The sequence below is a fragment of the Phyllopteryx taeniolatus genome, chromosome 7 (genome assembly GCF_024500385.1).
Source record: "Phyllopteryx taeniolatus isolate TA_2022b chromosome 7, UOR_Ptae_1.2, whole genome shotgun sequence".
NCBI lineage: Eukaryota > Metazoa > Chordata > Actinopteri > Syngnathiformes > Syngnathidae > Phyllopteryx > Phyllopteryx taeniolatus.
Window position 1 is genome coordinate 8154568 of NC_084508.1, and position 13889 is coordinate 8168456.

General features: G+C 43.0%; 2 protein-coding genes across 11 annotated transcripts in view; one reads left to right on the forward strand and one right to left on the reverse strand.

Moving 5' to 3' along the window:
- The first annotated feature begins 83 nt into the window (after nucleotides 1-83).
- Nucleotides 84-13155, forward strand: cep135 (centrosomal protein 135). Of its 2 annotated transcripts, none has more exons than XM_061779591.1 (25): nucleotides 84-191; nucleotides 684-800; nucleotides 905-1092; nucleotides 1156-1323; nucleotides 1401-1542; nucleotides 2592-2676; nucleotides 2758-2886; nucleotides 2968-3174; nucleotides 3306-3371; nucleotides 3488-3638; nucleotides 3872-4089; nucleotides 4513-4668; nucleotides 4738-4878; nucleotides 5048-5125; nucleotides 5311-5462; nucleotides 5906-6021; nucleotides 6442-6596; nucleotides 7035-7090; nucleotides 7171-7339; nucleotides 7416-7526; nucleotides 8749-8934; nucleotides 9012-9221; nucleotides 10388-10590; nucleotides 10677-10781; nucleotides 11746-13155. In XM_061779591.1, the coding sequence occupies exons 2-25, from the start codon at nucleotides 688-690 to the stop codon at nucleotides 11876-11878; spliced, it is 3438 nt and encodes a 1145-aa protein (XP_061635575.1). In that variant the 5' UTR covers nucleotides 84-191; nucleotides 684-687; the 3' UTR covers nucleotides 11879-13155. The 2 variants fall into 2 exon arrangements, with proteins under 2 accessions (XP_061635575.1, XP_061635576.1); XM_061779592.1 differs by lacking the exon at nucleotides 84-191 and adding an exon at nucleotides 207-424 and having other exon boundaries at nucleotides 686-800.
- Nucleotides 13156-13327: 172 nt separating this feature from the next.
- The window catches only part of LOC133480888 (centrosomal protein of 135 kDa-like), a 43185-nt gene continuing 42623 nt past the window's right edge, over nucleotides 13328-13889 (reverse strand). For all 9 annotated transcript variants that reach the window (XM_061779586.1, XM_061779585.1, XM_061779579.1 and 6 more), the window contains one exon: nucleotides 13328-13889. This exon is cut by the window's right edge and continues 324 nt beyond it. The gene's annotated coding sequence lies outside the window, so the exon portion shown is untranslated.

A 13889-nucleotide genomic window follows, 5' to 3' on the forward strand; every position in this document is an offset into this window, starting at 1 on the left:
TAGTAAATAATCCACATATGAACTTGAACGCATTGCAGCTAGGAGAAACGCTACAAAATGTAGATCATAGATCATAATCAATTAATTGATCAAATTTAATGGGACAGATATTCGAATTTAGGCTGTAAATGTAGGTCGTCTGCTGTTGTTCGACACCGCCCTCCCGGAGCATGTGTACGCGGGCGACGCTGGTGAGCATAACGCGCGCCCCCTTCTTTGTTTCCTTACCTCCATGGTGACGAATGCAAACCTGAGGTCATCGGCGCTATTTTCAAACTTTCTCTTTCGGCATTTGCTTTTAATATAATATTTATTGATATAGCATTTGCTCCTATAATGGTTCGGTTGCCACGGTCGCGTCCATTTATGTGGTGCTAAATTGTCGTAGCTGTCAGACAAAAGTGCTTCCTTCCGCCTAAAGGAGGTAAGTTGGGATAAAAGTTGACATTTTATCAATACTTTCGTGTTAAAATTAATTATATTGTATTGCTGTGGTGAGCGAACAGGCTGAGAAAAAGATCCCAAAATATATTGCTAACTTGTAGCTAATGTTAGCTAGCTCGACGCTAGCTGGCAAACTGGCTTCATTTCCGCCCTTTAAATCATATTTGTGGTAGTTTAACTCTTTGGCTAAAGTCTCCGCGCTGTGTATTGTGCCCCCCCACTCTTAAATATGTATTAAGAGTCATGGAGAGCATCGCGGAGAGGAAATTCGTCAACTTGAGGAGGCGTCTGGACCAGCTGGGCTACATGTATCCTTTGGGGATTGAAAACCTGCCGCTCGTCGAGAAGCTTTTTAGGTATAACACACCGACTTTTCCTCCACATGCAAGGGAGTGAACATTTCCGTAAAGTTTCCGGTCAGCCCACCACAATGACAACCACTCATCTTTTTTTTTTCCAGCGATCTGGTCCACACGACCGAAAGCCTGCGCAATGCAAAACTTTCAGCAAAGTCAGAGAAAGAGAGCCAAAACTGTGACGTCCTCCTGGAGCCCTACAGGGCAGATAATGCAAGGCTGGTCAAGGAGAACAACCAGCTTCACCTTGCGCTCCTCAAGGCGAAGGAGGAGATGGACCATATCACCAGAGGTAAGAAGTGATGAGAAGGCGTGTATCCATTCATTTCAGAAATGTCCACCTACCTCGTTTCAGAGCTGAAAACCCGCATCAGAAAACTGGACCATGACGCGTGCGACCTGAAGTTCCTGAACAATCAGTACGCGCACAAGGTCCGCTGCCTGGAGAAGGACGGCAGAGCCAAAGCCGAGCGCATCCTGCAGCTGCAGGAGAAGAACTTACAAGCAGTGGTGCAGACCCCAGGTAATGGCTAAACCTGAGGGCTGTCCAGACTTTTTGCACCTATGTGCTGAATGAAAGTCTTGTCGTGTTTTTACCAGGTGGGAAAAAGCGCAGCATCGCTTTCCGACGTCAGAGATTGCAGATTGACGAGCTGATCCCTCCTCCCGAGACATCCGGATATCCCGTGGCCCAGCCTGACGATCCGTATATAGCAGATCTCCTGCAACTGGCTGATAACAGGTTGCTAATTATGTTTTATTTGCTTGTCTACAAATAGTCTCTGGAGTTCTTGTCCACCCAGTCATGTGAAATTACACAGCCAAGTCAATCCTTCGTGAGCAAATCCTGATTCCAAAATGTGTCGAAGCGAGCCCTTCTGAATTTTGCTGAATTGTGATGAAGTCGGGCTAATTTACATAATTCAGTGTTCCCTTCCATATTTGTGATTCGCTCCCTTTTGGATTCATCAATTTGCTAATTTGTTTCTGGAATTCAACAATGTTATTTGCTGAAAAACTCTGGCCAAAGCACTGTCTAAAATAAAAATAATGCTTTAACACCATCTTGTGGCATCTTGGTGCCAAGGAATTTTGCAGAAGGGTGACGCGAGGCGCTTCATTGAAACAGCCCATTGCCTTGTCTAATATAAAAGCAGTGCTTTGCTGCCACCTTTTGGAATCTATAAGAAAATTATAAACCTGTCACTGTCAATTATTGGTGGACTCGTTGCCTGTCCCTCGCTATTCACATTGTACCGTCCTCTCGTCAAAATGATCCCACGATTTGGTGGATAGGCTGGGTGAAGAGTCGCCATTTTCAAACTTTTGGTCGGACTGCACTGAAGCAGTAACATGGCAAAGCCGACATCGCAGACAGAGCTGCTGTTTCATCGTAGGTTAATGTTATTAGCCATTAGCTAACTGGTTCGTCAGTGTGTAATTCGGCAGCTTGGAGATGAAGTGCTGCCTCCACAAGTGAAAATACAGTTCACGCTTTTAATCGCACTCTAGTTTAGTAAGTAGCCACCCGCCTCGACGCAACCTCCATACTTGCAATAGGCCCGGCAGTTGGAGGGGCGGGGTGAGCAGTGGCTTATTTGCATGAGACAGGGACGTCCCTCTGGAAATGAGGTCATTTCAGTGAGGCTAAAAAAAAATAAATGGGGTGTAAACAAGATGAAAGTACAGACATGTTAATAAGACAGCCGTTTTAAATGGTGTGTGTGTGTGTGGGGGGGGGGGGGGGGATAATTCTTAACATGACTCCTTTAATTACCTGCCATTTTGTAGGATTCTTGAGCTGCAGGATGAAATCACAAAAGTTCAATCTGAGCTGGACAATACCCACGAATGTATTCAACTCTTAAATACTCAAGTAAGTAACCTGTACTTTATATCATCAAATAATGTTTAATTTACATTTATTAAAGCGTACTTATCCGACATTTTCTTCTAGATTGGCGAGAGGGACAAAGAGATTGAGCGTCTGAACCGTGCGCTTCATGGAGGGCGACCTCGTGATGTCGTCTCTTTGGAGGCTCAGAACGTCAGCAATGAGAAACTGATCGCTCAACTCAACCTTCAGGTGACCGCGGCATTTCCTGAAGAAACATCAGACACCGTTTTGGCCGTTGTGTCTGCTAAAAAGTCACGTTTCGTCACCTAGGTCGAGTACCTCCAAGAGAGCAACAAAACACTGGAGCAGGAGGTGGAGGGACTGCAGCACAAGTCCTCCAACGAAGTGGCCGACCTCTCCTTGAAGAACTTTGAACTGTGTCAGGAACTCACACACATCGACGGCCTGGCCCAGCGGATGGAGATGGATAAGGAGCGAGTGCTGGAAATGGCCGACGTGGAGTTGCGAGATAATAAAGTAAGCATGTGACATCTGAAGTTACTGGTTAAAGCTTTTAAAAGGAGACTGAAAAGTTACTTCTATACAAATACAGTAGGACGTTGACTCACGGGTGCCCCAACTTTTTTTTGTGTGTCCCCACTACACAGGAAGTCATTCGAAGTCAACAAGAAGTCATTGAAGAATTGGAGGAGAATCTTAAAAAAATAACAGCAGTGAGTATCTAGTGTAATGTAAATTAAAGATCCTCAATAGTCTCAATCTTGTTAGATTATTTCAACCCAGCGCTACTACTTGGGATTTACGGTAGCCTCATTTGTTGGTATCCCAGGAACTTTCTGAGCGGGACTTTGACAAAGGCTCTTTTGAAGAGCAGCTGCTGGAACTCCGAAGGCAGAACGAGAAATTGGAGGGAACGCTGGAAGTTCTGGAGGCGGAGAAAAGCAGATTGCAGGACAAAGTTGAGAAGATGATGTCTGCAGGTAAGATCATGAGGAAATTCTAGTTCAGGTTTAAATCGTGATATCAATTCAAACGGTTCATATTATAGTTTCAAATTTAGATTATGTCACTAATTCTGGTCAACAAAAAAAAAAACAGGGTATATATCTGAGATTTCTTCTAACAGCATTGTTGTAGCATCAATGATCGTAATCATTTTGGTTACGATATTCCTGAAATTTTCATCTCTCTCCGGTATGTACCTTCGATCTAGACAAAGACATGGTGCTGGAGCTGGAGGCTATGCGAGCCAAACACGGCGTCTGCGGAAGGGAACGCTCGCCGTCGCGCCTGGACGCCTTCGTTAAGAGTCTGGAGGAGGAGCGGGAGCGCTATCGCCAGGAAGCCGAACGCAGCAGACGAGTCCGAGCAAGCGGCAGCCCCGTTCGTAGTCCGGTCCGGAGCAGGAGTCCTGGAGGCAATGTAGTCAGGGTGAGATTATTGCGGAAATCTGTGGCTCACGTCTCAGCTGCATAACTGTAATGCACTTTACTTTGGAGTCAGCCAGTCCTGCCTCAAATGTCTCCAGTTGGCCCAAAAAGCTGCTTAACTGGAACATGAAAGAGGGAGCACATAATTCCCACTCTGACCGCCTCCCACCCCCAGTGCTTGCGCACTTTCAAGTTCATTTTAAGATTATGCTATTTGTCTTCAAATCTCTAAATCAAATCAAATTTGAATTTAAGGCTGTGGGAGGGGTTATCTCGTACTAAAAAAAAAATTATTATTATTTTTTTTTATATTGTCTCTCTATATTGCAGATTCCCACCTATAGTGGGTGGGTCTGGAATGTATCACCCGCAATGAACTGGGGTTCACTGAAGACCAAAGTTTGAACTCGTTGCCGTTTCTCAGGGAGGCGTCGCCGAGGCCGACATGCTCGCTTTGGTGAAGGAGCGAGACGAGCTGAAGGCGGTTCTGCAGGAAGTGGAGGAGCATACCGAGGACATCCAGACCAACGTGAAAGCCCTCAGCGCTGAGAGAGACCACTTCAAAGCCATGTTTTACCAGGTGAAAAGCCTGAACCCCCTCAGATATCTAGATTTGCTTTGGACCTCTTGAAATCAGTTGTTTATTCAGGCGCAAGAGCAGCTGCAGGACGCCTGGCAAAGCTCGAGCTCATCGGATGACGTCTTGAACCTGAAAGAGGAGCTCAGGCTTGCAGAAAGTAAAATTCTGCAGGTTAGGGCAGAAAGGGACTTATTGATGGAGGAATTTAAGGTTTGTACATTTCAGTGCTATGAGTTTGAATCGCAAGTGAGGATAATATTTTCGCGACATTGTGACGCCTTTGACCAAAAGAGAAGAAAAAAAAGCTTGAATTTGGCGAGATTATTAGTATGTGCGTAACTTGCTTGATTTTGTACTAGATTGACCTCTTTTTCATTAGGTTGGCCAGACTTCCGCTCTCCCAAATGGACATGGGCAGGAACAGAGGATTCTTGACATGCAGAATGGCATTCACCACGTACGTAATTTAACACACCAAGCGTCGTTTTTGCCGAATGTTTGTTTGAGCTCGTCTTGGATAGGAACCCTGAATAACCTTAATGTAAAGCTAGAAAAAAAAAAAAAAAAAAACCTAGACTCTACTTCTGAATTTACTGCACATTCTATTAAAAACCTGTTGACTTTGTTCGTTGTGGCGCAAAGGTGGAACAGGAGAACTTGGAGCTGCGCTCACAGCTCTTTGCGCTGAAGGACAGCAAGCGGGACATGGAGCAGAAGCTGGACGTTCAGTCGAGCGCTCTGCTTCAAAACGCAGAGGAGGCGGCGCAATACAGGAAAGCATCTTTGGCTCTGAGGTTTGTTTACAAAATACACTGTAGTTCCATGTTAGGCATTTATTAGGTGAGGTGTTTACCAGAGAGGATGTCTTTATTTTTACAAAACAGAAAATGCTTGAAAACTTAAACCAGTTTTTGCGGGCATGTTGTAGCCTAGTGAAAATGTTCATATTTTAGGGGGCTTAAACACGACGACGGAAGTGACCACAAGAACGTTTGATAAATAAATTAGCCCTCGGCAACCGTTTCACCAATTGACACAAAATTGGGTAGACGTGTCTATCATAACGAGACGCACGAAAAAGTCTCAAGCACCAATGCTCGAAATTTGTCGGCCATTTTGGTTTGAAGCACCCGTTTTGGGCATTTTTGAAATTTGAAAATAATTTTGTCAGATAAACGGGAAAAAATACAAAATACATTTCTTGACTAAACATTGGTGTATTGTTTCTGTATGTCAGGCTGCAGCAGGAGCAGATGCAGCAGGAGCTCTCCGACCTCCAACACAAGCTGTCTGTAAAGACCACCGAGCTGCGTGCCGCTCGAGAACAGACGGAAATACAGAACGAGACAATGGGTGACTATTTTTTGCTGTTCTCATTTATTTATTTTAAATGACACGGCCACGGGCGGCACGCTGGCCGACTGGTTAGAGCGTCAGCCTCACAGCTCTGAGGACCCGGGTTCAATCCCCGGCCCCGCCTGTGTGGAGTTTGCATGTTCTCCCCGTGCTCCGGTTTCCTCCCACATCCCGAAAACATGCATTCATTGGAGACTCTAAATTGCCCGTAGGTGTGACTGTGAGCGCGAATGGTTGTTTGTTTGTATGTGCCCTGCGATTGGCTGGCAACCAGTTGAGGGTGTACCCCGCCTCCTGCCCGATGACAGCTGGGATGGGCTCCAGCACGCCCGCGACCCGCGTGAGGAGAAGCGGCTCAGAAAATGGATGGATGGATGGATGACTCGGCCACCTGATTTCTGTGGTTTTGTCTCGCAGGGGTGCTGCGTCAGCAGGTGTCCAAGCACAAGCAGGAGGCCGAGGTTCTTCGGATCTCCTTCTCTGCGCTGGATAAGGAGAAGGACGGTCTACTGGATGAGGTGGATCAGAAGACGGAGAAGATGGTTGTCCTTCAGGAGGAACTTGAAAACAAGGTAGCGCGACCAAATCTCTGTATCTGGCTTTGTTGATTAACCCAGGCTAAACATAGCTCCTCCCTGAAATACTGTACTTCCTTGACACCAAATACTACTTTCCTACAAGCCTTCGCATGGTCCTAATTTTTTGGCAGCTTAAAAAATGTCACTGAACTGTTCTGTAAAATGAGGCATCCAACAAAGACGCATTATCGGGGTATAGCTATCGTTATCTTGCTAACTGCACGCTGCAATGCTAAATGGGCCTTGTTATGGAAGCTAAGCACAGCTAACTCCCGACTGAGCACTATAGCCAAACAAAATGACGTCGCTTTGTACTTATACAGTGGGGGAGGGAACTCCCGCGAGAAAGTATACGCCACTGCCCCGTGACGTTACGTCATAATAGTCGCTATGGCTACAAATGCACCGTAACACGTCATTTTCTTCTTTTAGGCAAAGACCCTTGAAGATGTGAGGCTCGCGGTCACCGCAATGGACAAATCTATGTGGTGAGTAGACTTGAATTCCTTTTTTTATGCTCCACTACACTTAATGAGACCGCGCGTGATCCGCCGCGTTTGTGTCTCAGTCAACTGCAGGGAGCGCTCAACAGCCGTGAGAGGGAGCTGGCCAGTCTGAGGAAACAGTTAGACGACGCTCAGATGGAGCTCGCGGGACTGCGGAAAACCAGAGAGATCACAGCCAGGGAGAAGAGGAATCTTCAGGACGACCTGACCACCATGACCAGGGAGAACCAAGTAAGGAACGCATTATTCCGTCACGTTTGAAAAGCCGAGCGTGAACACCGAGTTCTGCTTCCGTTGTCTCGTCTAGGCGGTCCATGCGGAGATGGGGGAGGCCTTACGCGAGCGCGACGAGCTGAAACTGAGAGTGCATTCTTACATCGCCACAGTGGCCAGGGTTGAGAACCTGTTGAAGACAAAGGCAAGAGAAAAATGCTGTACACACATTATTGTAATTCTCTCTTGAGCGGGGTACATGCACAATGTTTTTTAACATCTCCGGTCATTTCTTTAAAAATGTGACATTTCAGTTTTATCAATGGATAGCCCCTTTATGATGAGTAGCCATCTCCTTTTTTTAAGGGGTGCGACATATAACATTGAGATTTAAGATCAGGGGAAATTTGAGGTATTGCTTCAGCACACAGCGTGTTGTCGTAAAGATAAATAAAAATAGAAAAATGGATATTGGGGATAAACAGATTAGTCGCTCTTTTTGTGTTCAGGCCAAAGCCCTTTCCAATATAAAAATTGTGCTTTGGTGCGATCTTGTGGCATCTTGTTACCACTGAACTATGTTGAGATGAGTGAAGGCGCTTCTATTACAGTAATCAGAATCATCTTAGAATCCCTCATTTACCGTCAACAAAGCCCGCACAATAGACACAATCCGTGAAGGAGAGGCCAGTTATTTCCTGTATTATAAATTTACAAGTTTCATATATGTAATTAAATTTTAAGTGATACTTTTGAGACGTGCAGGTATTCTATTTGTCCAAATGAGGTTGCCATCGACACACTCTATACGAGCACATGCCTTAAAAAGGCAGCTGTGCTCTGCTTGAGTGACATGAACATCAACCCATGCTAAAGACGGGTGACTTCCTGGCTAAACCGTTAGGCACTGTGCATCACACTGACGGCCACGGCGGTGTAGGGAGCGCGAAGCGTTTTGGGAATTAGGGCAGGCAGATCCTGTCGTTTCCCAGAATTCTTTGTGATTCTCTTTTTAACTACAGTACTGTAGTGATAGAAAATCAAGCTAAACGTTGCTCTTTACTTGCATTTGTTCCTGCCCATATTGTTATGGGTGTGTGCATTAGCTATACATCGGGCTAGGTTGGTATTTTTGCATTTATTTCCTAAAACGCTTGACTGTGGCTTGTGTGTTAAACAGTGGCAATCCGGTCATGTTCACTGCATCACTAAGCAACTTGGTGGCTTAGCAAATGTACGAGTTGGATCGCAGATTTTTGCTATTCGGAGCAGGGCTCCACTCGACCCTGCTTTAGCAGACTGTGCCAGCAAACCCCTTTAAAACTCTCCAATTGGTTCAAAAAGCCATGGCCCAATTAGCGACCGGAATCAGAAGAGATCGCCACTTGTAAAGTGTCAGCTGACTGTGACTTGGGTTGGCCACGCAGGATCAGGAGAACCTGGACCTGCTAGCGCGCTTCCGCACAGCCCTCTCGGACGTGCAGGAGCGCGAGCACCGGCTGCAGCAGTTCGAGGAGCTCAAGAACTCCGTCCGCCTGGACCTCCTCTCGTCCGACACGGAACGCCGGCACCTGCTCGAAGCCGTCGGCCACCAGAAGCGCGAGATTCAGCAGGTGAGAAACACAATCTCAGGTACTGGAAATACATTTAAAAGGTCGTATCATTTTGAATTGTATTGCTTTTGCTCTAGCATGTGCAAGCCCTGCAAGCATACGAGGACAAAGTGTCGTCGCTGGCCCGAGCCATGGCCCGACTCGAGGAGGAGCTGCGAAGGGTCCAGGAGGAGAATGCGTCGCTCGTCTCCGACTTGGCCACCGTCAGGGAGTTATGCGTCAAGCTAGAATCGGCCAAGGATCTCACTGCGCGACACGTTACGTCCAAAAGCATGGAGCTCGAGAGGGTGAGCGAGGCCTCTCGGCGTCAGCACGGCGCCCTAGTGGTTTGCGCCCGTGCCTCACGGTTCCGAGCTCCTGGTCTTCAAATCTCAGCTTCAGCCTTCCTATGTGGAGTTTGCATGTTCTCCACTTCATTGCGTTGATTTTTCTGGGCACTCTATTTGAACCCACTCGGTGGAGCAACACATTTAGAAAGATAATGTAACAATACTCACGGGGTTTATATTCTTTATACTCTTGTGAAGAACGACTAATAGTACTGCGGAAGTGTTGTGACCTTTTATCTGTCTCCTGTCAATCCGTAAGCCTGTTATACTGCCCCCAGGTGGCCAAGGCAGGCATCCCAAAAGGAGCTTCAAAGTGACATACTTGGTTCAATACTTTACATTCTATTTAATTGTCATCACTGTGTTTTTATCAAGCACAACATTATTGAGTGCTATTTTTCCTCATTAAAATACACATTACAAGACGTTTTGGGGTAGAAAGCTGCAACGAAATAATGGCATTTCCATTCATTTTCATGGAGAAAAATGATTTGAAATGTGCTTTTGAGCTGTAAGCATGGTTACAGGACAAATTAAACTCAAGGGACCCCTGTATCAAAAAAGTCAAAGCAAAATCTCTGCCTCGAAGCTTCACAGTGATCATTTTCCCACACGGGCTAATGTTACTGCAGACTCGCGTCGCTCTGCGTCGAAGTCAGTCCCACATCGCTCACCAGGCCCCGCCTTTTCAAGCCACACACACTCAAAGTCACAGATATTACAGTGTTGATCGCACTTTATGCATCCCAGCTAATTTCCGTGCGTACTATTTTTATAGTCCATGAATCATTTGGAGGCCTTGTTTAACTTAAAATTGTGTCAATCATGAGAATTTCTCCCTCTCAACAATAAATATTCTCAGATTTCTGTAATCCTCCATGAAAGCAGACTGATTCTTTGTGTTGAATCAAAATAAGACAAACATCTTTTACTTTGAAAAACGATCAACATTTTTGCCCATTTTCTGACAGATTACAGACCAAACCAGCAACTGCATCATAATCAATTTCTGTCTGTGCATTATCTGCAGTCAATTTGAAATAATTTCCTGATTTTGAATAAAAAGGTGGACATCAAAACCAGGCTAGCACCAGCTTTCTAAAATTGAGTTTGGTCCCACCCAGGTGGAAGGAGAGCTGGAGGACGTGCGCTCTGTAGCGGAGCTGCTGAAAAAGCAGCTGGCCAGCGAGCGAGTGACAGTCCGCAACCTGGAGACGCTGCTGTCCACCAATCGCCAGAAGGACATCCAGACGCACCTGACGGCCAGCGAGAAGGAGTCTGAGCTCAAGGTCCTGCGCGACAGGCTCACCCTGGCCGACAACAAGAAGTAAGGGCCCCGACCGCCCCGTTCGCGTACGGAACAAGTCACTTGAGCATTTTATTAAATTTTTTCCGTTGCCTTACTTACGACAGCGCCGAGCACGCCAGGGACGTGTCCAACCTCCGCACGAAGGTCTCTAAGCTGCAGGCAGAGATGGACGTCCTCAACAGACAGTTGACATCAGAGCGCTTCCAGAAGTGAGTAATGACGGTATTACACACACGCTACCACCCAAAATATCATTGAATAAATAATGAGAATGAAGACATATATTTATAAAAATAAAAAGTATATATTTAATACAAATATCAAATCTGTAATATGTGATTTCAAAAAATATTCTTAAATATAAAAAAAATTATTCCTTAAATGTTTGTATTTACTTTTAATGATATATGGATAAACTATTTATTTTTTTATGTATATCAAATTATATAAAGAATTTATAAATGTATTTTAACGAAATTAAAACGATTTGAAAATATAATTAAAACTAAAAATACATTTTTAAAAAATACAGCAAATCTATATATACGATTAAAAATAGAATATAAAACTGTTCTAAAATGTTTTTATACATGTATAATAATTATAATGCATTCCTCATATGTAGCACTTCAATTAAAATGTTATTTAAAATGATATACAAATTATATTTTTGTTTTTTAAATATTTGATGCAATTATTACAATTGTAAAGTAAAAAAATATACTTGTATTTTTAGTCATTTATTATGTTTTGAAGTATATTTTTTAAATGATGTGATTTAAAAATATTAATTCATAAAGGTAAAATAAAAACAAATCGATAGGTCTCAAAGGTCAAAGTTGTGTGATGGCATAGAGGAAAAATATAGTAACGATACCAACGGACATTGAACTTACGAGAGATGTCATTCACTGCCTCCATCACTTGTCGTCATGAAATTTCAGGGTGAGTACCCATTTTTTAAAATGTTTACTCTTGACAAGAGAATGATACTTAAAATTTGTTAAAATTCCTCAGGCAAATCGTTCCTTTCTAAATCAGAGCAAAATTGGAGGGTGACCACAGATTGGGTTTGGATCTTAGAGGTTCCACTTAGTGTGAGGAAGATTAACCAAATCAATAAATAAATACCGCAGCGGTATGGTAACAGTGTGGTTGTTTGTGTGCTGCCAGCGAGAGGACCATGCAGGAGATGCGCCGGCTAGGCGTGTCCATCTCGCCTCTGCGGAGCTCGTCGTCGCTCAACGTCACGACGACTTCGCAGAGCACGTCCAACAACAGCTCCGCTGACAAGTCGGACAATTAATTCAGCATTCTTTTCTTCTATGCACACGACATACAGGAATGTCCTGACTTGTGAGTTTTCCTCGGTACAAGCCATCACTTGGTTGGATTTTTTTTATTTTTTATTTTTTTTCCCCTACATATATTTGTTTGCATTCAAAGCACTTTCAGCCGTCGATTGAACGGGAAAAACAGTCAAGTACAAAATGAGAACACTCGCAAGGAGCTGCTGTAGCACACTCACATGCAGACCAACTGGCCATCCCGACGTCACGCACTAGGCCACGCCCCTTAAAGGGACACATCCAACGCACAAATACTCGAGTATGTACAGGAATGAAACTTTATTAAAGTAGTTTGTCTTTACAGTTTTATGTTTTTATACAAGGGTGCTATTTTTCTTTATTAAAACATAACCAAAAATGCTTTGTATTTTGGGGGCATGGAACAGATTAATAGCATTTTTATTAGTTCCAACTTATTCGTATAAGTTGAGTTACAAGCTTCCTCTGCGAGCGAATTAAACTTGTTAGTCAAGGTACCACTGTACATATTCAAGTGTTTCTCAATAATATTTTTCTGTAAAAAGATTTATTTCAGTAGTTCAATTTCAAAGTTGAATCTTCATTTACTGTTTCCACTACACACACAGCGGTAGTTAATGATTTTTTTTAAATATTATTTTGCTTACAGCTAATGAAAATTTACAATCTCAAATTGAAATATTAATAATTTATATAGTGCCTTTCAAAACTCTTACAAAGTGCATCACATTATAGCAACCAATTAATTTATATCGTACCTTTCAAAACAGTTACAAAGTGCTTCACAGTACAACAACCTATGAGCAATAATACTGTGCAACTATTGTCTACCTTAATATTTAATAGAATAAAATTGCACATGAAAATGACAAAGTAAACAAAATAAGATAGAATATCAACGATAGAGATTGCAAAAAGGCCAAACAAGAAGAAATGATTTTTATTATTCAAAAAGTATTTACTGACGATACAATATTTATTTGAACTACTTAAATAAACGTTTCTACCTTATTGTAATTTATTGAGGTACACAAAAAAGCAAAAGTAAATATAAATATTTGTTTGTTTGTTGTATTTGTTGTAATGCTTTCCATAAATGAAATCCCTGTAAAATCGCCCTGCCAGCATTTGCCAACTTGTATTTAACCAAAGAATTATACTTGAATTGTACATGTACATCTTGGACTTTTGTTTTCTGTAAAAATGTTTACCTCCATCCTTTTTTCCCTTGTGTTATAAATGTATATATACCTTTGTTGAATTAGACCTTTGTTTTTCCCATACATTTTACGCCAGAAACGGTCACGGTGCAAAGTGACCCGCTGCATGTTTAACCATCAACAGAACTTCACTTGTTTAGTCAATTCATATATTTCATATAACATGAACATTGAAAAATATGAACATTAACCTAACTTAACCTTTTTTGGGGGTGTACTTTTTAAATGTTAATACATTTTAACCACCACATTTGTGACATTTCCACCCGCATTACGCAGTTCAACATAAAAAGTACATTCAAAAATACAGTATGAAACGAAATCCAAATGTTCGTTCATTTTCACAATAAAGAGGTTATTGATCGACCATGGCTTCTTTCCATTCCACTGTGTAAGCAGACAGTGCAATATGTTATCTTTTAAGGCTGCTTGTCAGCAAGTGTGAACCCTTATGTGTGAAAAAATAATTTGCATATTTTGCCAATGTTAAAATTTAGCTTTGTAACATTGACCCGAGTAAAACATTTGGTGCCATTTAGCGAATTTGAAGTGGTAGAAGTACAATGTTAGTCAGGATAATCACTCAGGATCATTTTTTTAGGGACATCCAATAATCAGGTTTTCACTGACCTATGATTGCAAAGGGGAGGAGGTGCACAAATTTGGTCCGATTATCGGTATGAGTGTACAGTGTTCCCTCGTAATATGGAACTACCACGAATAGTGAATGAAAATCTGCGAGTCGTTGACGCTCCCCCTTAAAATGTGT